The sequence below is a fragment of the Marmota marmota genome, unplaced genomic scaffold (assembly GCF_001458135.2).
Source record: "Marmota marmota marmota unplaced genomic scaffold, marMar, whole genome shotgun sequence".
Taxonomy (NCBI): Eukaryota; Metazoa; Chordata; class Mammalia; order Rodentia; family Sciuridae; genus Marmota; species Marmota marmota.
This window is the reverse complement of record NW_025999853.1, coordinates 4,838,665-4,860,916: the sequence shown is the minus strand read 5'-3', so window position 1 is coordinate 4,860,916 and position 22,252 is coordinate 4,838,665. Positions and strand designations below refer to the sequence as shown.

Below are 22,252 nucleotides of genomic sequence, written 5' to 3'. Positions count from 1 at the left end.
CTTGAAGGGAGCCAATGAATGGATTCCCACAGGAAAACAGGAGTGTTCTAGTAGTATTCTATGAAGTGGTCCATTTTTTTAAAAAAGGAAATTTAAGTTTCTGAACTCTTGGAAAGTTTCGGTGTCTGTAGCTTGTAGACACTTTTAATGAAGGCAGCATCCTGCCAAAATATATATATGAAAAAATCCTCAGGGAATGTTCTGGTTTGAATATAGGTGTCCCCCCAAAGCTCCTGTTAATGCAGGGATGTTCAAAGGTGATATGATTAGATTATGAGAGCTGTAACCTAGCCGTCCATCCTAGTTTGAATGGGCTGACTGGGTGGTAACTGTAGGCAGGTGGGGCATGGCTGGAGGAGGTGGGTCACTGGGGCCTGCCCTGGAAGGCTGCATCTGCCCTTTGGTCCCCTCTCTCTGCTTCCTGGCTGCCACCAGGGGAGCAGCTTTCCTCTGCTGGGCCCTCCCACCTCATGTGCGGCCTCACCTTGACCTAGAGCAAGGGAAACTGAACCCTCTGAAATGGTGAGCCCCAAACAAACTTTTCTTCCTCTAAGTTGTTCTTGTCAGGTATTACGGTTACAGCAACACAAAAGGCGACGAAAGCAGGGAGGGCGGTAGCTGAAGGAGGATATCTAAGGTTCTCTTGGACCTTTGGAGGACTGCTCCTCCAGCCACTTCAAACCTTGGCAATGCCGTGGGGGGTGCGCTGGTTCTCTTCAGGATCCTTCCACACTCCTGTGGTCGCACCACCTCTGCCACTGACATTGGTAGTTACACCCTGCAGGGCAAAAAGGACTCTGACAAAGATCCCCGGTGTGTTAGGTTTTTATTGTCACCCTAACAAATTATCACAAACTTAGTGACTTACAAAAAAACAATAATGTATTATTTCTTTAAGCTGATACAACACAGCTGTCTGACATTCTTGTTATTATTGCCTTTTTTACAAGTGGTAACTGATGCAAGTTTACATAGTCCTCAGGGGTGGACTGGCCTCCAAAGATGGCCACCACATTAGCCTTGCACTGTTTTCTCCGAGTGTTATTTCAGAGATAAATACTTTCATCCACTGTTGTGTGGATCTGTTAGAGCAACTGAAGCTATTCCTAATATACCTCCTGAGCATAGTCATTTTCCACATTTTCTTATTTCTACCTCTGCAACATCTTCTCTATGCATGATTGCTGCACCCCATCATTCCATGAATTCCTTTCTTCTCTCAGGTACCAAAAGAGTCTCCTAACTGAGATGATTTCTACAGTGGTTCTTAAGGTGACTTTGCCTCTCACGGGATATTTGGCAGTGCTATGATACATCTTTGGTTCCTACAACTGGGGAAGGAAAGGGTTCTACTGGCATTTTGTGGATAAAGACCAGAGATGCTGATAAACATCCTACAATGTACATAACAGTTTCCCAGAACAAAGACTTATATGGCCCAAAAGATCAATATTGTTGACATTGTGAAGCCCTAATCTAATCCACCACTCTCTACCACTGATATATTTTAGATGTGAGCATGCCCTTAGGGGTTCATGGCTTCCTATCCTCTTTTGAATAGCTTTCCCTAAACTTGGGTGAGTTCCAATATTATGAGTCCTGCCTCCCCAAGGAAGGAGTTCAGATTCTGAATCCCAGTCTCCTTTGTAGGCAGGACTTAGGTGTGGGACCCACATTTCCTCAGTCAGATGCACCCCTGTGAGTCTTTGATTTGGAAATGAGGTGGGAAAACACGATGATTTTGGAAACTTGGAATTTTATCAGTACAGGTGGCTACAAACAACAACAACAAAAATACCTGTGGCAGCTATTCCCCAGTGGTTCCTAGAAGCAGTGACAGCAATGTCCTTCAGCATGGGGTGGGTAGCAGCAGCAATCTCAGACATGGTAGTCCTCATGAGTTCTTCTGCATGGTTCTGAGCTTTGTTTATGGAAGATTAGTCCGGGCCACTTCTCTAGTCCTCCCTAAAATTCCCTAAGCTATATATATACAGTGCCCTTCAGATATACCCCTTACCTGTGTAGTTTCCCAGAGTCAGCTTCTGTTGACCAGATCTATGGACCATGATAATAAAATCATCCCCTTACAAATCTCTATCAGCTTCTCATATAGTCTAGAATGCATCCTAAACCCTTTACATAGCCGAAGGCTTATTATTTATTTTTTTTGGGGGGATGCATTCACTCTGTCATTTATTCTGGTCACACAGAGTCACTCTGGTCCTGCCACCTTGTCTCAATTTCATATTTCTTGCTATTAAAGAATCCTCCTGCAGAGCATCCCCCCTCGATGTATCTATCTGTATCATTAATGGGACATTTTACACGACTGCAAGAGTTGATTCACTCAGTTGTGAACTGCATGGGCAGGACTCTGTCTACAACACTTGGTATGTGATCTGTCACAAGCAGGCAATCAAGACGTTTAAGGAGTGAAGAGCAGGACACGGACAAGTGCTGCCACCTATGGAAGAAACTTTTAAATTTTTTTAAGTTGTAATAGGACTCAATTTTTAAATTTTATTTATTTATTTTTATGTGGTGTTGAGAATCCAACCCAGGGCCTCGCACGTGCTAGGCAAGCCCTCCCAGTCCCTATTGGAAGAAACTTTATTCAACTCTTATGAAGACTTGGACAATGGTTCTGAGAACACAGATGAAATTTGATAATCTCTCTCATCTAAGTTGACCCTCTAAGTGTAGCCAGACTCCAGGATGGCCCCCAGTGATCCCATCTATGGCTAATCATGCCTTTGGGTTGATCCTCTCACACTGAAGGGCTGATTTGGCTATGACAGAAGCAAAGGTGACTTGAGGCTAGCCCATAAAAGACATTGTGGCTTTTGTCTTGGTTTCTCTCTTGGGTCACTTGCTCTGAGGGAAGCCAGCTGCCATGCTCTAGGGACACTCAAACAGCCATCTGGGGTGATGCATGTGGTGAAAACAGGTCTCCTGCCAACAGTCCTGTGAGCGAGGCATCTCAGAAGCTGATCCTGCGGCCCAAGTTCCAATTCTCAGATGACAGCAGCCCTGGCCTACATCTTCACCGTAATCGCACGAGACCTTGAGACAGCACTAGACAGCCACACCACCCCCAAATTCCTGAACTACAGAACCCGTGGGACAACAAACGTTTGCTGCTTCAGCTAGTAAGATCTGGGGGCGACTGTCAAGCAGCAACAGATGACTAACGCACGGTCCAACCAGAGCAGCGACCACGGTGTTTTACGTCCTGCAACAGGACACACCCGGAGCTGCACTCAGCCTCACGCTTCTGAGAGCAGTGCCACGGGACACGGGGTAGGGCCTGGTCCTCGGGGACTGGTGAGCGGTGCAGACCGCAGCATCCTTTCCGGCGCCAACGTCCCTCCAGCCACAGCGCAGCAGAAGCTTGCGGACGGCCCCTAGCTGCGGCGGACTCTGCGCCTGCGCAGTGCGCTTCGCGGCCCAGACCGCGTCGTCGCGCGCCGAGCCATCGATCGCAGGGGCCCCGCGGCAGGCTGGCGGCGCGGGCTCCAGGGGGCGCCCTGCCTGGAGCGCCGGAGAGCGGGCGTTCCAGAGACACGGCAGGAGGAGCGGCCTGCGCCCGCTGCACCTGAGCACCCCCAGTCAGCTGCGGCGGNACCCACTGCGTGCACGCGGCTTGCGGGACTCGAGGCTGGAGGCGAGCGCGCTCGCGCCACCCTCCCGTTAGCCCGAGTCCTCCTGAGCTGCTGGAGTAGTTCAGTGGAAAAGTTCGCAAAGTTCTGCGCCCAGAGTGAACAGCCCGGCCCCCGTCGATGCCGCCCGCGCTTGTCCCCCGCTGCAGGGCGACGGTAGTGTTCAGCCTGTGGAGTGCGCGGGTGCCGCTTCGGCGGGCTCTGACTCTCCCCCTGCACTTTAGCCAGGGAAGCGTGCAGGTGGGATTCAGGTCTGGGAGTTTTCCAGGGCGTGATGCACTTTTTTTTTTTTTTTCCCCTCCTCCTAACATGGAGGTAAACGTTGTCCTTGTCCCCGGAGAACTTGAAATTTGGGGCCGAGAGGTTGAGAAAGATCAAAATTGTCATGAACTTAATGGGGTTGAAGATGAAGCTGCTTTGTGTCCTTGGAGGATACGTCTGGGAATAATGATAATCTGGGGGTAGAGAGAGGACGATGTAAGGATGGCCTCTCTTCAAATGCAGAACTTGTGAATTTGAAATTTTATTGTGCCCAGAAAAAAATATTCGCTGGGGCTTTTTAGGCGAATTTTTCAAAAGAAAACCTTTTGAAGAGTATAAAAATCTTTTATAAGAGTTGTACAAAGACAAAAAATGAGGTATTATCATAACTCCTTTGAAACATTATAGTCAATGATATGTTTATTGCTACTGCTTGGGGTCAAGCCTAAGTGTATGTGCTGGCATCATTACCCCACCAAGCATTTTTGAAGTTCTCTTGAAGGTGTGTGTGTGTGTGTGTGTGTGTGTGTGTGTGTGTATCTACATGTGTATGTATAGACATACATGTTTTGTTATTTTTTAAATAGGCAGGATAGTCTTAAAAGGATGTGTAACCTAAAAGGATATGACTGCTTGCACAAGAACCCAAGTTAGTTTCTCTTTCAGGTTTGTTTTTGCAGTTGAGGCTGGTTAACTGCCAGGAATTTAAGTTTCAGTTTGTGAAACTAAATTCATTCTTTTCAAAGTATTCATTTGTTAATAATGTGTTCATTTGATAAAAATATGACATGATTATTTTAAAGTGTCTTTACTGAGCAAGTGGGCTCAGAATTACTATAAAATATTTTTTAAAAGCCTGGAGTTTCTAGAGTTTCATTTTTCTGCTAAAGTTAACCCCCCGCCTCAGTTTCAGAAAATAGAATCTTGGAAAACTACATATAACTTTAGCAGTAGTTCTTCCCTTTTTCTAGAGTGGGAAGGAAAGTTGACATTTTTATTAGGCAAACCATTTTCTACAAATAGGTATTTAAATATACATTGTACTAGATACTGCTTGTAAAAAAAAAAAACTCACCCTTTTGCAGTGACTAATGCAACACATTATTCATTTGAGGTGTTTTTTTTTTTTTTGTCAAAGTTGGAATGGTGTTTCATGGGCAGCTTGCAGATTTTCAACTTTTTGTTTATTAAAGCATTTAGAAAAAGCAGAGCCACTTGTGTTCTAATGAACAGGAATAGTTTCTACTTTAGTAATTTCTCTATCAAGAAAATGTATGTGAAATAAAAAAATGAATTACTTTGGAGCAACTTTTCAACACATAGAATTTTAAGAAAAACAGAACTTGATTTTCAGAGGAGTACATCTTCTGTTAACCTCTCCAAAAATTAATCAAAATATCATTGCTAAGTGTAAATGTCTTATAAAATATTTTATAATGCTTTGGTAATTATGCCTCACCACTATGTGATAAAAAACAATGGTATTCTTCCCAGGTCTAACAGTCCGTTATGTAGAATGGAGAGGTGTTCATTGATTTGTGCTTGGAGTTCTTATCTTGTGTAATAGTGGTTTTTGGGTTTGTGCTGTATTCCATATAAAAAGACTTTTTTTTGCTGATTATCAGTAGGAAGGATGAACCTTGTCTTTATTTAAAAAAAATATATATATTTAGTTGTAGTTGGACAAAATACCTTTATTTTTTTTTAAAATTTATTTTTATGTGGTGCTGAGGATTAAACCCAGTGCCTCACATGTGCTAGGCAAGTGCTCCACCACTGAGCCAGAACCCCAGCCCTAAACCAGTACTTTATATCAGTAGAAGGATGGATTTGTAACCAGTTATTTACATACATTCATCTAACTTTTTATGGTTATGAATATTTGGGGCATGGTTTGGTATTTTGGTATCAATGTAAGCATATTGTTCTGTAAGCACATTGAATAGGCAGCCATAATTTTATCATCATCCCAGTCTTCCAAACTCATATTTGGTGGTGTGTCCATTCCATAAATACTTTATTTGCCAAGAGCTGGATGTACAATTTCAAACTAGATACAGGAGATCCCTGATCTGGATCCTTTTTGGTTCGTAAGCGTGGTGATTGGGTGTTCATGCTGTTGTGTGAGATGTGCTCCCTCTAAGCCTGTTACGAAGTTGGCCTGTTAACCCGTCTGACATGGGAAAAAAAAAAAAGATCCCTGATCTTCTGAAACTTGAGTTCTAGTGGTAGGTGTGGGGAAGACGGAAGATAGACAAGTAAAGGCCTTGTTTTTATACAGTGGTGTTGCAGTAAAAATAAAACTTGAGAATGAAATAGAGAGTGCTGTAGACTGGGTGGAAACCTTTTCTGAAGTGACCTTTGAGCTGAGCCCTTAGTGATGAGAAGGAGTCAGTCATTTTAAGATCTGGAAAAGCTAACCAGAGGCCCAAAGGCTGCAGTGAGTTGATCTACTCTTCTGAGTGGCTGGGTGGAATCTCATGACAGAGCCCAGTGAGAGAGAGAATGAATGTCACAGGTGTGGTGGTGGTGGTGTTGGTGGGGGGTTGGGTTTTGGAAGCCATGGTGAGGATTTCATTCAAGTTCAGGTCGGAACCATTGGAGGGTTTTAAGCAGAGGAATGATGTGATCTCATTTATGTTTTAGAAAGAGTATTTCATTGAATTTATTTGTAGCCAATTATAAGACACATTGCTTTACTTAACACTAAGGGGAAAATGCTGTGAATTAAACTAGTATGTCATTGCTTTTGAGAAGCATCCCAATTTCAAAGATGTCAAAATATAAAAAACTATGTATCTTAGAATTGTTGAAAACATGTATTGATGGTAGGGAAGTAGGCTTAAGTTTTAGCCATTAGAAATCTATAATCTAGAGTCATGCCATATACCTTATATATATTCCAGCTGTATAATTTAGGGTGGTGGTAATAGGTAGCTCTTACTATCCTTATCCGTCTTTCTTGGCAGTTCTGATACCCGATTTGCAATTACATTGAACAACAAGGATGCCCTCACTGGAGATGAAGAGACCTTGGCTTCGTATGGGATTGTTTCTGGGGACTTGATATGTTTGATTCTTGAAGATGCCATGCCAGCACCTAACTTACCTTCATCCACAGATTCAGAGCATTCCTCACTCCAGAATAATGACCAACCCTCTTTGGCCGCCAGCTCCAGTCAGGCCAGCGTACCTGATGAACAACGGAATGATTCATTCCAAGGACAGGCAGCCCAATCTGATGTCTGGAATGACAACAGTATGGTGAGTATAAAAGACAAAGAGTAAAGTAGTTGATAAGTCGTTGACGCCTCAGCTAACTTCTGTGCTAGTGGGTGTAGTTGGCATCAGTATGTTGCAAATCACGTTCTCATAGAACATTTTCTTTTTAACTTCTAAATACCTGGACCAAGGTATTTGGGCTGGCATTCTGAAGTACCTAGCTTTGCTCCAAGTATTTCGTTCAAGTACTTACTCCTTCAGATCAATTATCCTTTGGTTTCTGTCACTGTCTCTAAGCTTAGGGTGCCCAGTTTTTCTTCTCTGTTCTATTCCAAGGATATGTAATGTTCTGAATTAGGAAAATCATCTGTGTCCAGATATTTGGATATCAGTTTATTTTAGAAGAGTTATTTCTGCCTTATGCAGGTAATCGGGGGGAATGAGTAAGGATATTTAGCTACATATTTAAATTACATTTCTGAGTCTTTTTTTGCTGATAGACTCACTCAGAGATAACTTTAGTAGAAGGGCAATTCCCTTTAACTTCTGTGTACTTTTTAAAATAGTTCATCTTTATAGGATATGTGATAGTTACTACTTTCCCTTTGAAAATTTTTGACAAATTAATGTTGCCACAAGCTAGTAATTTCTTAAAATCACATTATTTTGTATTCTAAGGTTTGTATAGGGTAACTGTAAAATTGTAGCAAGAAAACTGAGCTTGATGCTTTAAGTCCTTGAAGCAGTATGATCTGCTAAGTAAATGTGTAAGGGAACATTAAAAAGGGAAGTAACACAGATGAGTAAAACTTGAAACCAAAGGAGGTGAATTTTATAAATTAATATAAATTAATTCCTCAGTTCATTGCATTTGGTCATTCATCCAGTACCTGGTCTTTAAGGAGAAACGGGGATAATACATATCAGAGCTGAATGCTGTTCTAATGCAGTTTGGTTACTGCTTTCTGTGTCTTGTAAATGATCTGTGGCAAAATGGTCTGTGTAGATGGTGTTAGTGTTTTCTTCATGTCCACCCATGGGAAGGACATGATAAACACACTCCTATCAGAATGGCTCAGAGGATGGCAGTTGGAGAGAGGAGTTAGGAGTCAGGCTGATAAGCCCATGGGGAATTCAGATCTCTCACATGTAGTTTTCAGCTTAGTGTAACCCTTTGTTAATTTTCCAAATATATTCTGTCTCACAATACTGTGAGTAGTAAGTGGCCCAAAGTTAGACATTATGTTAAAAATAAGCTCTTATTTTTCATAATTTAGCTTCATGTTAAGTGGTTTCTGTTTGCTCAAAAAAAAAAAAAAAAAAAAAAAAAAAAAAAAGAAAGAAAAAAAAAATCCCAGACAGGGTTGTGTGCATATGTTTTATGTAGACAGTGTGAATTGTCATTGGCCTCTGGGCTTCAGCAAGTGGATTTGGATCGTTCCACAGTAGGGCTTAGATCCTCAGAGATTTTGGAATAATGGCTGTCACTCTGGCTCCTTATATTCCTCCAGTCTTTCACTCACACTGTGCCCTTTAATGCAAATGTAAACTGAAGAAGAAGAAATCTTATTTGCATTTAGAATTGAGCACAAGCCTAGGAAATGAGATTTCTGAACAGAATTTAATATGATAATTATTGAAGTATGTATTGCATATAAGAGCCTTAGACGGTGAGTCTGGGGATGTGGATTGGTTTCAAATTTTTACTAGCTGGCTACCTTGATTGTGTTATATAATATTTCTGCATTATATCATCTATAAAAAGGCATTATCGTCTGTCTTGCCTAATTTATAGGATCATTGTAAGGCACAAATGAGAAAACACTTTGAAATCAAAAACATTATGCAGTTGTGAGATGTCATCCTCTAACATCTGTTTGACAGGCATTTATTGAGTATATTACTATGTGTCAGGTACTGTGTTGGGGTTACATAATGGGTGACTTGTGGTCTGATCCTAGAAGAAAGTGAATGCAGGATGGGTGAGGGAGCAGGGGATGAAGGGCCTTCTTTGCTAAAGAGTTTAGGAATTTTGATTTAATTTTTGTAGACTTGCATTTCTCGGTGTGTCCTCTATGAAAAGCATGTTTTATGGGATTTTAAGTGTCACAGGGATATTGAGGAAGGACAGTGTGTCTTGGTTAAATGTTACACATTGCTGTTATTTTTAGACTTCTCAGAGCTTTTATAATACTGATGTATTTTATGAATATGGTGAGTGAGGTTAGCTGACTGTAGCTTGGAGCATTTTCCATACTTATTTGATTGTGCACTGACTTTTTTCCTAAGAATGTCAAGGGGCACCAACTAAGGCATGATTGAGGGAAATTCTGGTGCCTGTTTTGGGGAAATACTGGTGAGTTTTAAACTGGGACATAGGACATGATTGGATTTTTAATGGCCAAGAAACTGGCAGCAGTGGGTAGAATGTACTAGAAGACAGAATGTGGAGGCAGGAGGAAGCTGCTGGAAGTCAGGAGACAAGAATGAGAGGATGTTCCAGTGGAGTGGGAGGGGCAGCTTGTGGAGCCGCTCACAGTGAGTGTACTGGTTTGGGGTGGGTTAGTGAGGTGGAGGGAGGACTCAAGGATGACTTCTAGGGTGTCTTTGGCATGTCAGCCAGAATTATTGCAGTCACAGGACCTGGGGTGGAGGTTAGGTTCCAGGCTCACTTCTTCATGAGGGCTCCCTTAAAATGTCATCTGTTTCTAAACCCAGTGTTGTGCTTTGGCTTTGAGCCTAGGATGCAAAGTGTATTGTATAAAGATAAGTATTTTGAATGAATTCTTTTTCCTTATCCTCTTCAGTCAGGGCCTAGTCAAGCCTTTGAAGCTGAGTCAACCCAAGATGTCGTGGATATGGAGGAGGGCTCAGGCTTCTGTCCCTCAGAACCCATGCTCTGCAGCGAAGCCACGGAAGGGCAGGTGCCACATTCCTTAGAGACCTTGTACCAGTCAGCCAGTTGTTCTAATGCCAGCGATGCCTTGATAGTGTTGGTCCATCTCCTCATGTTGGAGTCAGGGTACATACCTCAGGTAGGTGCCACTAGCAGCACCCACACACCTCATGGGTGTGTGTCCACTGCATCAGTAAACGTCACCAGGGCGTTGTAGTGTTCAGGCTTCTTTATTTAATGGGGTTGGATATTGAGCATAATTGTCGAACACAGTGATAGGCATTCAGTAAATGTGCCCTTCCCTCTTTTCCTTCCTATTTTTTTTGATTCTTCATTTCCTTTTTCAGTATTTAATATTGCAGAGGTAATAGTAACTATAGTTTAAAAAAGACAAAACATTATGTATGATAATATGTGGATTAAGTGGGGCACTGAGTGTGGGTTGGGTGTGCCTACACAGCTGGTTATTTTTTATGTTAATGGCTTTATGAAATGCCAGTAATTTAATATGACTGAGTTAGGAAGAGAGACATTGTTCTTATGTTGTAGTTGCTTATCTGTATTCGCTCATCCATTTGTTAACCGATAAGCATCTACTGATGTCAGGTGCAGGCTTTGTCCCTGCTCTCTGATTGCTCATACAAGTGGGTGATCCCTCTTTGCAAGTTGCTCAGAGTCTGCAAGTGGCAGAGATAAGCAAGCATATAAACTGTAATATGGTCTGGGTTAAGTTTTAGGAGAGACATGATGTATATGGGATGCCAGGGATCACAGAGGAAAACATTTTAAAAGTACAGCTTCTCAAACTTTATGTGCTAAAGAATGTCTGGGGTCCCATTAGAACACATATTCTGACTCAGTAAATCAAGGGTGAAGTTTGAGCTTGCATACTCCTGCACATGCCCAGGCTGCTGGCCCCTGGGCCACGTGGTGGGTTTCAAGGTGTGGTCATTCACAGATCCTTCACACACGTGGTGTGCTGTGTACTGGGCCAGGAATTAGAAAATCAAAATATTGAACACCCCTGTGCTCAAGTCCATAAATAGATGAAAGAGATAAATAAAAGGAATTATAATATAAATAACAAATAAATTGAGAACATAATAAAACTATATAAAAATACAAACAGAATGTGAGGGAATGACAGGTGTTTTGAAAAGGGCTTTACAAAGAAAGCGATATTTGAAGTTGGGATCTTGAATAATGCCTGCTTTGCTGAGGGGAGAAGTGTCTTTGAAGAAATTAACCCTTATTTCTATGATGTTATTTTACCTATTCAAACAAAAATTTTAATAGAAAAATGTTACAATATTCTGTTCTTCATTAATGGTAGGATTACTGATGGGGGGCACATTTTATTAAGGGAGCTGTAAGGAAGGCTCATTTTTAAACAAGTTAGGGGTCTTTTGGATCTTTAATTTTTTTGAGAGTAATGCTTTTCTTCATTGTTCATTTTCCTTTTATTTTATTCCTCAGGGGACTGAAGCCAAAGCTGTGTCCATGCCAGAGAAGTGGAAGTCGAGCGGTGTGTACAGACTGCAGTACACACACCCTCTCTGCGAGGGTGGCTCTGCCGCACTCACCTGCGTGCCTTTGGGAAACCTGGTCATCGTCAATGGTACCTGGATGGCACAGTCATGGTTGCTGGTTCATGAATTAAGTACAGAGCTTAGGAACTTAATGTGTTTCTCTTCTGAGTCACTTCAGTGATTGGTGATCATGATGTAATTGAATCTCTCAGCTTTCTTTAGTTTCTAGACCAACGACAACATGTGTCTGAGAGATTATAGAACCTGAGATTGATGTGTAGGCCAGCCGCCTTCAGTCTTGGGGCAGCCATGCTCTTTTGATATCTTCACCTTTGCTTTGGGAGCAGCTGTGATAACAGGAGTAAGATGAGTCATATGAACTCTTCCAAGAATATTTTTCTTTTTTTATGCTTGTCGAATATGGCTTTACTTTATATTTTTAATGAAAGTTTTGAACTAGGCTGGTGAGATTGGGCTGAGGCCCCTCGTCACACAGTTTGGCATCTGTGTGACCAGCAATGCATAGAAACACTGCTAAGAGTTCTGAGACTTTAGTGTGTATGTTTTTCCTTCCCTTTTCCCCATGAAAGTTATTCTGAATGAACAATTTTTTAAAAAGTTCTCCTCTTTCATTGAGAAATCTCATTGAGAGACAGTACATTCCTTCTTGTATTTCATTTTAGCTCACATGCCACGTGGGTCCATACCGGCTTCCAGTATTCTCTGGGATTGTCTCATTATCACACAATCTGGGGGTTCATTTGAGTGACCAGGATTTTTTACTTTTATTCTGTTTTCTTTTTGAGGTTTGTCCTTTTAGCTGGTTAAGATGGTATGTAAGATTGGAATGACAGCATTTTTATTTGTTTCCCGTGTTTGAAAAAATGTAGGCATTAGGATGACCATCAGCATTTTGTCAACAATTCTTCACAGTTGGCCTTCACAGTTAGCCTGTGGAGCTCTTAGTTTGACATTCTTACTCGCAGAGCTTCAGTAGCTTCTGCCTTTATCTAAATGTTCTGCTGTGCACATCACGGTTAAAGTTACCAAGTAGTTAATGTGAAGTTGTAATTTTTTGCCTCAGTTTCTTAAGAAAGCACTTAATGACATGCATATAATAACCTCTGATTTCTTAATTTATGATTAATTTCTTATTCCGATGTTTTGTGCCTTCATTGTTCTTGGCAATTGGCTACTTGAAGGCTTGTGTGGCAGCCAGCCATTCCAGGCTTGGTACTTTGAAAAGGAACAGTGTCCTTAAGTCTCTCCTCACCCAGGGCAGCCTGCTTGGTGCACGTGTGCGTGAACACATCACTGGCTCTTTCATGATGTAGATGAAGTGCGCCTTTGTATGCACGATTAAAATTGAACCCTGTGGTGATGTCAAGAATATTGGTCCTTTGGGCCTAGAGTGTGATGATGCTGTGAAAACTAGCAGGATTCTTTTAATGAACAAGGATAGAACCATTGCCAAGGATTAAATTTTAAAAAAAGAAGAATGTTGTTTTTAGTGACTGCATTAGAAATAATGGTTTTATTGTGTTTGGCTTTCTCCTATTGACCTTGTTGCATATCTCTCAATTGCTAATGAGCGGCTGTTGGTGATTCTTAGTGGGCTGTGTATAAAGATGCTTACTGTAGTTTTAAAAGGTGGTGTATGAGGGTGAATTCACTTCATGCAGGTTTACACTTTTGACCTTGCAGTGGGAGAAAGAAATAGGTGTAGAGCAGTTTGTTTTATATAATGTGTCCTTAGTGCTTGTGGGCAAGGAAATGCAGGCCTGTCTTAAAAAAGGAAGGCGATTGATAAAGTGACATTTAAAAATCATATTTCTTTTGCTTATTTATAGCTACACTAAAAATCAACAGTGAGATTCGAAGTGTGAAAAGATTGCAGCTGTTGCCAGAGTCCTTTATTTGCACAGAGGAACCAGGTGATGTAACTGTGACTTGACATGGGTAAAGCTTTGAGAAGTTCACTTTAGAAAAACCTAGAAAGATAATGTTCAAAATAAGCTAATCCCACAAAGCCAAAGGCTGAATGTTTTCTCTAATATGCGGATGCTAATTCGCAATAAGGAGCGGGGGCACTAGGGAAGAATAGTGTTACTTTAGATTAGGTAGAGGGAAGTGATGGGAGGGGAGGGGAGGGGATATGGGGATAGGAAAGACAGTAGAATGAAAAAGACATTATTACTGTATGTATATATGTGACTGCATGACCAATATGATTCTGCAACATGTACACTCAGAAAAATGAGCAATTATATCCTATCTATGTATGATATATCAAGTGCATAAATGCATTCTGTTGTCATGTGTAACTAATTAAAACAAATAAAACAATTTAAAATAAAAATACTGAAACTTTTAAATGAGATTAAGATGACAGGAGATTGTTCATAATGTCTTTGGTTGAACATAGAACTTGGGCATTAGCTGAATTAAAAATCTAATGTGAGATTAGACCAGTATTAACCTTGTTTTTTTTTTTTTTTTTCCTTTTTATTAACTCCCCTGAGGAGTGTTTGTAAATTTTTTTTCCTCTTTTTCCTTAATTGCTCTCCTCCATTAAGCTTTAATACCACAAATATACTATGACCCTTTGGAAGGTTACAAACCCTTATAGAGCTAGGGTATTGTTTGCTCTCCAGAACCAGGTTTTGTTCCCTTGGGGGCAATCTTGAATTGGATGCATGAACTAGACTGATGAATCTATAAAGGTGCCTTTCTATTAGAATCATAAAAACTTGAAATTCCTTGGCTGTATCACTATATTCATCTCTACCAGGGAGGACTTTGGTATGGAAGAAGTACCCTACACTCTACAGTAATTTTTTTATGACAATTTGATAGGTCAGTAAACAGGTCTAGAGGAGATTAAGTTGCTTCACAGGTATAGACCTAATAAATAGGGGGATTTAGAATTGGAATAGATACATCTGGCTGCTATAATTTTAAAAACAGCTTCTGTAGAGAATCTAGCTCAGATTCTTCTTAATCTTATTTCCCTTATGGAAAAAGGAAATGGAGGCAGAAAGTTAATACCTTTATATAATTTTATGGACTATTTCAATTAAGTATTTAAAAATTTTTTTTTTAGTTGTAGATGGGCACAATGCCTTTATTTCTATTTGTTTTATTTTTATATGGTGCTGAGGATCGAACCCAGAGCCTCACCCACACTAGGCGAGTGTTCTACCACTGAGCCACAACCCCAGCCCCTAATTAAGTATTTTTAATAAGGTGCTTTTATGTTGGGTAGAGATTTGCTGTTTGGCAAGTCATTTTAATGAATTTTACTGTGGGTTATAGTGTAGACCCTAGTAACTTTCTGTAAGTACTGTTATTGGACCTTTTAAGTGCCTAATTATTTATAAGATAGGTTGCTAAAGGAAAATACTGAAAGAAAATCAGTTTCACACTTGAGGAAAGGCCTTGAAACAAGCTTATTTTTAAAATGAGGTCTGGACATTAGATTTCAGACTTGAGATTGCAGGTTCACATGGCAAAGATTTAGATTTTAACTGCATCTATTTCCTTGTGCTTGTGAATCAATTGATAAATAGCATGTTGCTATAGATAGTGAAGTACATAGACATGGGTGGGAAGGGAGCAGGCAGGTGCTGTTGGTGTATTATGCACTGTGTGTGGAGCTTTCCATTTTAACAACTCTTCCCAGGTAGTGGTGGTCTCTTCCTTAAACAGGTGAGAGTTTGATAGGTAGGTAATTTGTTCCAAGTTGTACACTTGGTAAATGGCAGAAGTAGAGTGGGGACCTCGGGGCAGTTTGGTGTGCTTCCACACCTTACTGTACTTGTGGATCCCCTGGGATCTTATTGAAATGCGGGTTCTGATTGGGCAGGGCTGACATTGCCTGGGTGATGCCAGTTCTGTGGGTCCATGGGGTAAGTTCTGTGGAGCTAGACACCCTTAGGTTTGTACTCTCCCTGCTCTGCCACTCACTGTGGGGCTGTGGACAATGCTTATTGTACTTTGTTCTATTTTTAAAATGGGAATAATAGTATCTGTCTTTTTCTTAGGGGAGAATTGCTGATGTGAGAAAGGCTCAAAAAAATGCTTGGCACTGCTGATACCTAGTCATCATGGGATAAATACTGTTATTTTACTAAGCTCTGAGCTCCATCAGAGCAATTCCCTGCTGTGTGCCCAGGGTCCAGAACGGATTGGTGGACAGTCTGGAAATCCCTGCTTTATGTGTGAATCTCACACAGCAGTTTTCTCTGTGGTCATAGCCTAGGAGCTAGTGGGCTGGGCACAGCTCTGGTGATTTGATTTGGGAATTTTAGCTTTACCTCTGCGATCTATTTTAATCAGTCATGCACTCTGCCTCTTTCTCAACTAGGGACTTTGGTTGCTGTTTATCTGTGAAGGAATTACTTATGAATATTGTTTACCACCTTGATTTGGTAGATACAGAAGACAGACGTCATTTCAAGTTTTTCCACTTGAAAACACTTTTTGTGTTTTGATTTTTATTTTCTAAAAATCTTCTAGGGGAAAATGCAGCCAAAGTGTACAAAGACCTTCAGAAGCTGTCCCGCCTCTTCAAAGACCAGCTGGTGTACCCTCTTCTGGCTGTCACCAGGCAAGGTGAGGAGCGGTGAGGAGTCGCCCCAGTTTAAGACTGGGAACAGCAGTCAGGGGACATGGTATGCTTGGTGACTCTGATGTCTCCCTTCTCTCTTTTCCCCTACTGAAAGTTTCTCTTAAGACTGGGCTTCAGTTTACGTCTTCAGTGGTATTACGTCCTTTGTGTGTATTTTCGTAGCATTTTGTCTGTTTTCTTATTGTAGCTTTTTACAGTGTGTCGTAATTGTGTGATTTCTTTCCTTGTAAGGTTGTGAATGGAAAGTAGAGGTAAGTCTTACTCACTTTGACATTCCATGGTTTAGCACAGATCCCCAAAAGTGTTCAGGAAACACACAAATAACATTAATAAATAGCTTGTACATTGGGCCTAAGTTTTTTGTTTTTGTTTCTTAAGCCAACATTGACTGGGGACTCTGTCCAGCACTTTGTCAGATGTTTACAAGCTGGTGGATATTTAGTGCTAGTAACATTGAAGTAGATTTTATTACACTTGCTTTATGGATGACAGTATCGTGATTCTGTGAGATTTATAGTTCAGTCAAAAGCCTTGTTATTCGTTTTCTCTTATTTGTGTTGCAGTAAAAAATATTTTAAAACTCTTACTCACTTAAAGTGAGCATTTTTGTTAGTCGTGTGCATGTGGTGTGTGGTTTGCTTTCTCTCGAGGCGTGGTCTTTAGCCAGGACATGCTCTCCCTGGGGCAGTGGGAACAGCGAGCAGTGGCCCAACACTGTGTGGGATCTTAAAGCTTTGGCCCAGAAATGAAGGGTCACTTCCGCTCACATATCACTGGACAGAGTAAGTCAAAAGGGGCCAAACCTGATAGTAGGGGCCCATGGAAGTCTAATGACGGTGGGAAGTAGTTGAGAACCAGCATACGATTTACCACAGTCCTTCAGCTGGTAAGGAGTTTCGGACTTGCACAAACAGATATGTAAGCTTTATGTACTATTTATATGTTGAGAAATAAATATTTTTGATTTCAAGCTGCATGGTGCCCTGGCTATTATTTTCTTCTTTAGTTGGTGATGAGAGAATTTGAAATTTGAATTTGAAAACTCTTGTTTGTTGGGTTTTTTGTTTTCTTTGCTAGTACAGACTAGCATTGTAAATATTGCAGAGGAGCTAGTATAGGTTGAACATCCCCAGGTCTGAAAGTTGAAATCTGAAATACTAAAAAATTGGAAACAAGACCTTCAAAAGATTTTGGATTTTGGATTTTTGGAATAGGGATGCTTGATCAGTGAAGTTTGTGCAAATATTCTAGGATCAAAAAAACTGAATTCTAAAACACTTCCAGTCCCAAGCATTTCAAATGAAAGATACTTGATTTGTAATTAAAAAAATAATTTTCTTTTGACATTGGTACATATTCTTCTTTGTTTTCCTTTCTTGGCTTTGCTTCTGAATTTCTCTATCTTCCTTTTTCTTTAGCCTGCTAAATGTCAGATAATAGTTATTTCTAACTCTTGAGTGCTTGTGATACACCAAATGTTTTCTAAACATGGTGCTATTTATGCATTTAATTTTCACAACATGGTAAGGTAGGTGCTAGGTAATACTACCAACCCACTGTGCAGGAAATTGACTTAGTTTCACTTGTCCTGAGGCACAGAGCTGGTAAAAGGCAGGGGTGGCGGGGGTGGAACCATTTCTGAAAAGCAGTGGGTTGTCCATTCACTGCAGCTGAATAGAGGGATTTTATTGCAGTGAATATTGCTGGAGGCAGAATAAGCCAGTGGCAAGTATTTAGCAGTTGACCCTGTTATTTATTTAATCTGTATTAAAAAGTATATGTCTTTCTGCAAAATGTAAAGGGAGTGAGGAGCCTAGAGTTGTGTGAGTTCGTGGTAATAGAGTCAGGTGGGGTTAAAGATGTGTGTGGAGGATGCGTACTGGGATAATCGAGAATGACTAGTCTGTCACTGCTTTAGAAAGGAACAGGTGGCAGCTTTTGTGTGGGGAAAACCTGGATGCCCTTGGCTCAGTGTACCTGCTGCTTCTCTCTTCTCTTTTAGCCCTGAACCTTCCAGACGTGTTCGGGTTGGTGGTCCTCCCATTGGAACTGAAGCTGCGGATCTTCCGACTCCTGGATGTTCGCTCTGTGTTGTGTCTGTCTGCAGTCTGTCGGGACCTCTTTATTGCTTCAAGTGACCCGCTGCTGTGGAGGTGTCTGTACCTGCGGGACTTTCGAGGTGATTTCCGTGCGGCCCTGTTAGCTTAGGAAGAGGGTCTTTCTCACTCTGGCTGTCAGGGCCAAGGGTACTTGGCTTTGCCAGATGGTTTTTTTTTTTTTTTTTTGAGTTGCGAATGATAAGGAACACCCTTAGCATAAAGAGATCCTAAGTCTTTGCCTGTGTTCCAGAAACTCTTTCTACTCATTTTTGTGTTCTCAGCGACACAAATAACCCCTTAGACTCAGTGTATTATTTGAGGATAGAGAAGTGAAAGTAAGACAGGTTTGTTCTCTAAAGCCCCCTTCAGCGTCTTGGAAATGAGCTGCACTTCTTACCCAGTCAGTGGTTGAGGCCTGTTTGTAGTTAGGGAGCTGCTCACCTTTGACACGCTAGGGCAGTGCCAGGTCCATATGGTCACACTGATGTGACCTGGTGATCATTTTGGTGGTGGCGATGACATTAGAATCTGTTTACCAGGTCAAGGCCAAAAGCCTGCTCGTGGCACTTCTTTCTGGTGCCTCTCGGTGTGTTACTGCATGTTGGTGTCTTTCAAACTGTTTGGCCCTCGAGGGAGTCATGATGTCAACTTAATGTCATTTATAGAAACACATGCACCAAAACAAAGCAAAGCCACAATAGAAAAATCAGTATTTATTTTTTATAAACAGTATCTGTTTATAAAATAGAAATAGACTCCTATTTAGTTATGTTTTTGTAGGTGTAGTCTCTGTTGCAGTGCAAAATACATCTTGTGGTTCATATAATAAAAATGGATGATAAGATTTAGCATGTCATCTCAGCAACTAAACATCTGGGGCTAGAAGCCTTTTTTTAAAAGCAGGATACCATGTGTAGTCATTTGGACTATTAAAATTTTTGGTTTTTTTCTTTTAAAACTTCAAAATGTGGGCAGTGTGCGTGCCCTGGTTTGTTCTTTTCCTTCTCCCTGTCACCTACTCTTTTCCTTCTCCCTGTTCCTACTCTCCTGAATCTAAAGTCTAAAATGCTATTTTGTTATAATTGTCAGCAAATATCATTTTTAAAAGTTTTAAAAAATATTTTAATAAAAAAATAAAGACAAAGTGATGAGCACATCTGGAGAGCGGATAAGGATCGCAGGTTGTGACATGCAACAAAGGACAGACGCCCTTCCTTGCATGTTGCAGTCTGGGTTTCCAGGGGGATCCAGCTCTCTCATTTCCAGATTGTACTCACAGGCTCCTCCACCAGCTGCATGTCCCTGTGGACAAATGTTGCAGAGTTGGAGCCTTGACTCTGACTTCTGTGGTTGCAATAATTGGTAGAGAAGACATCGCCATCTTTAATCCAAACTCTTCCGTAGTCCTAAAGTTGGTTGGTATCTTCTGTCCTCATGTCACATATAAGATATAAGCACACAAAAAAGATTTAATTGTGCTCATACTTTTGGTAGTTGAAATCATTCTTTGTGGTTGGGAGGAAATAATCTAACCCAAATATGGAAGAAAGCCTAAATCAGCTTGCCCTGCAGCAAAGAATGAGGATTATGATAGGAACCTTGTTTGGTGCAACAGGGGGAGCAGCTGGCACACCTGGATGAGGCTGGAGAGGACAGTGTGCATGTGACCGGTTGAAGGGTGGGGCGGCCACATGACCCTCCAGAGTCCTTGGGATCACAGTGGGAATTACCACAGTGCACTGGGCAGTGACAGCCGCCCCCCCCCCCCCCAACGTGCTATTGAGAAAGGGTTTGAATTAGTTTCAGGAAAGGAATGATGTGTTATGCAAATGTCCCGTGTTCCTCTTTATGCTAAATGGGTAAGTTTCAGTTTCTTTAGGACAAAAACAAATGATGTTTAATCCAGATGAATGAAATGTTTTAATTCCTCATTTTTTGTTTTACTTTCTAGATAGTACTGTCAGAGCTCGAGACACAGATTGGAAAGAGGTAGGTATTTTTAAATATCAAGGCCAGTGTGCTTGACCCAGAAGTATCCAGTAAACTAATGCATCAAGAGTATATTTTCACTTTTATTATGATGTAATGAAACCTAGCTTCAAAAATGAAAACGTTTTCAACTTTTACTTTAGATGTAGTTCTTGTGTTCCTGTAATTATACAGAAAAGAAATTTTTTTTAATTAAAAAAAAATTTATTTTTTAGGTGTAGATGGACACAACACAATGCCTTTATTTTTTTTTTTATGTGGTGCTGAGGATCGAACCGGGTTCTGCCCGTGCTAGGGGAGCACTCTACCACTGAGCCACAATCCCAGCCCCAGAAAAGAAATCTTAACAAAAAGCCTAAGATTGCTTTCATCTTTATATAAAACATTCTTGCTTTGTTGCAAAAAATAATTTGAGTTGTTGTCCTAGAATAACCTTAACCATTTAGCTAGTTAGCATAGTGTATTGTGCAAAGAACAAACGATATTGATATTGTTTTATTTGCACGGGATTATTATAAAATACTTTGATAAGACTGAGAAAAATTCTTTAGAATGAAGGACTATTATTATTATTATTATTCTCTATTCACCACTCATCGGGTGAATAGAGAAGAATAAAATTCAGTGAAAGTTCTCAAATATGTAAAAAACACAGTACTATTATTTAGGATATGTTCCATACTCAAAAATAGGCACTTATTTTGTATTTTAAGTGGAGGTCCATTGGGGATGTAATTTAGGTGAAAAAAATGAATTAAGTGTGCTGCCCCTCATCCTTCCAATACCTGACTTTATGTTTTGTGGCATGTCATTTTAAACACATATTTAAATTTCCCATTTTCACAAAAAGCTGACCTACACTTGCGTATCAGCTGGGAGCTCTGAAAAGAATGCCACTCACTTGCCCTCTTTGGATTTACTGTGACCTCAGATTAGCCCGGTGGCTCAGTTGCAGTGGTGTTCAAGAGCAGAACTCACTTGGTGCTGTGCTGAGCGGGGCTGCTGCCCTGTCTGCAGAGACACGCTGGCCTCAGCTCTCCTGCGCACTGCTGTCTGCCTGGACGGTGTGGGGAGGAGGGTGGGGAACGGGTGGACGCTGATCAACTTGACTGCTGGGGAAACATCTAAACCACTTACCATATCTTGTTCTTTTTTTTTTCTTTCTGTAGTTATACAGGAAGAGGCACAAACAAAGAAAAGAAGCTCAGAGAGGGCGGCACGTGATGTTCCTGCCGTCCTCGCCCTACCCCATCCCATTCTATCCCAGCCCCTTGCACCCCTTCCATCCCAGCTCGCTGCTTCCTCCAGGAATCATCGGTGGTGAATACGACGAAAGACCAACACTTCCCTATGTCGGGGACCCTATCAATTCACTCATCCCGGGGCCCGGGGAGACACCTGGCCAGTTCCCTCCACTCAGACCACGTTTTGATCCAATTGGCCCACTTCCGGGACCAAACCCTATCTTGCCAGGGCGAGGGGGGCCCAATGACAGATTTCCCTTCAGGCCCAGTAGAGGTCGGTCACCTGACAGCCGGCTGTCATTCATGTGATGGTTTGCAATCTCACTCTGAAGCTCGACTGGTTTTGTTTATGTGTTTTAAAGCTGCAGATGCTGTCTCCCTGGGGTGCCGATCTCTAGTGCTGATTCTGAACATGTGGTGAGAGTTGCACTCCCAGAGCTTTCTGTGGGTATTGACAGCTTCAGGGGTGGTGTGGCCTGAAGGCTGCTCTGTGGAAAGGTTGGCCACAGGAATAGTTGGCTACTGATTTCCCTGATCTGGATTCCTCTCTAGAACGGAGTTGTTATACTGATAATGTGCAGCAGATTAAAAAACCATCTAAGTTACATGGCTATCTTGACTTCTTTTACAGAAAGATATAGAATAAACATTTAGAACAAGTGCACAGTGTTACTTGGATATTTTAAAAGTATCAAAGAACCTACTGAGTTAAGCAGATTATTA

At 41.2% G+C, this 22,252-nt stretch overlaps 1 protein-coding gene and 1 non-coding gene across 2 annotated transcripts; both read left to right on the top strand.

Annotated features, from left to right (window-relative positions):
- Window positions 1-5,996: 5,996 nt before the first annotated feature.
- Window positions 5,997-6,099, top strand: LOC125618249. The gene has a single exon (XR_007349510.1). It is a non-coding gene; the product is annotated as a small nucleolar RNA U13 (small nucleolar RNA).
- Window positions 6,100-6,889: 790 nt separating this feature from the next.
- Fbxo7 (F-box protein 7) lies at window positions 6,890-22,134 on the top strand. Its single transcript, XM_015482796.2, has 8 exons — window positions 6,890-7,184; window positions 9,950-10,177; window positions 11,515-11,656; window positions 13,418-13,501; window positions 16,086-16,181; window positions 18,200-18,376; window positions 20,248-20,285; window positions 21,455-22,134. The coding sequence occupies exons 1-8, from the start codon at window positions 7,011-7,013 to the stop codon at window positions 21,836-21,838; spliced, it is 1,323 nt and encodes a 440-aa protein (XP_015338282.1). The 5' UTR covers window positions 6,890-7,010; the 3' UTR covers window positions 21,839-22,134.
- Window positions 22,135-22,252: the final 118 nt, after the last annotated feature.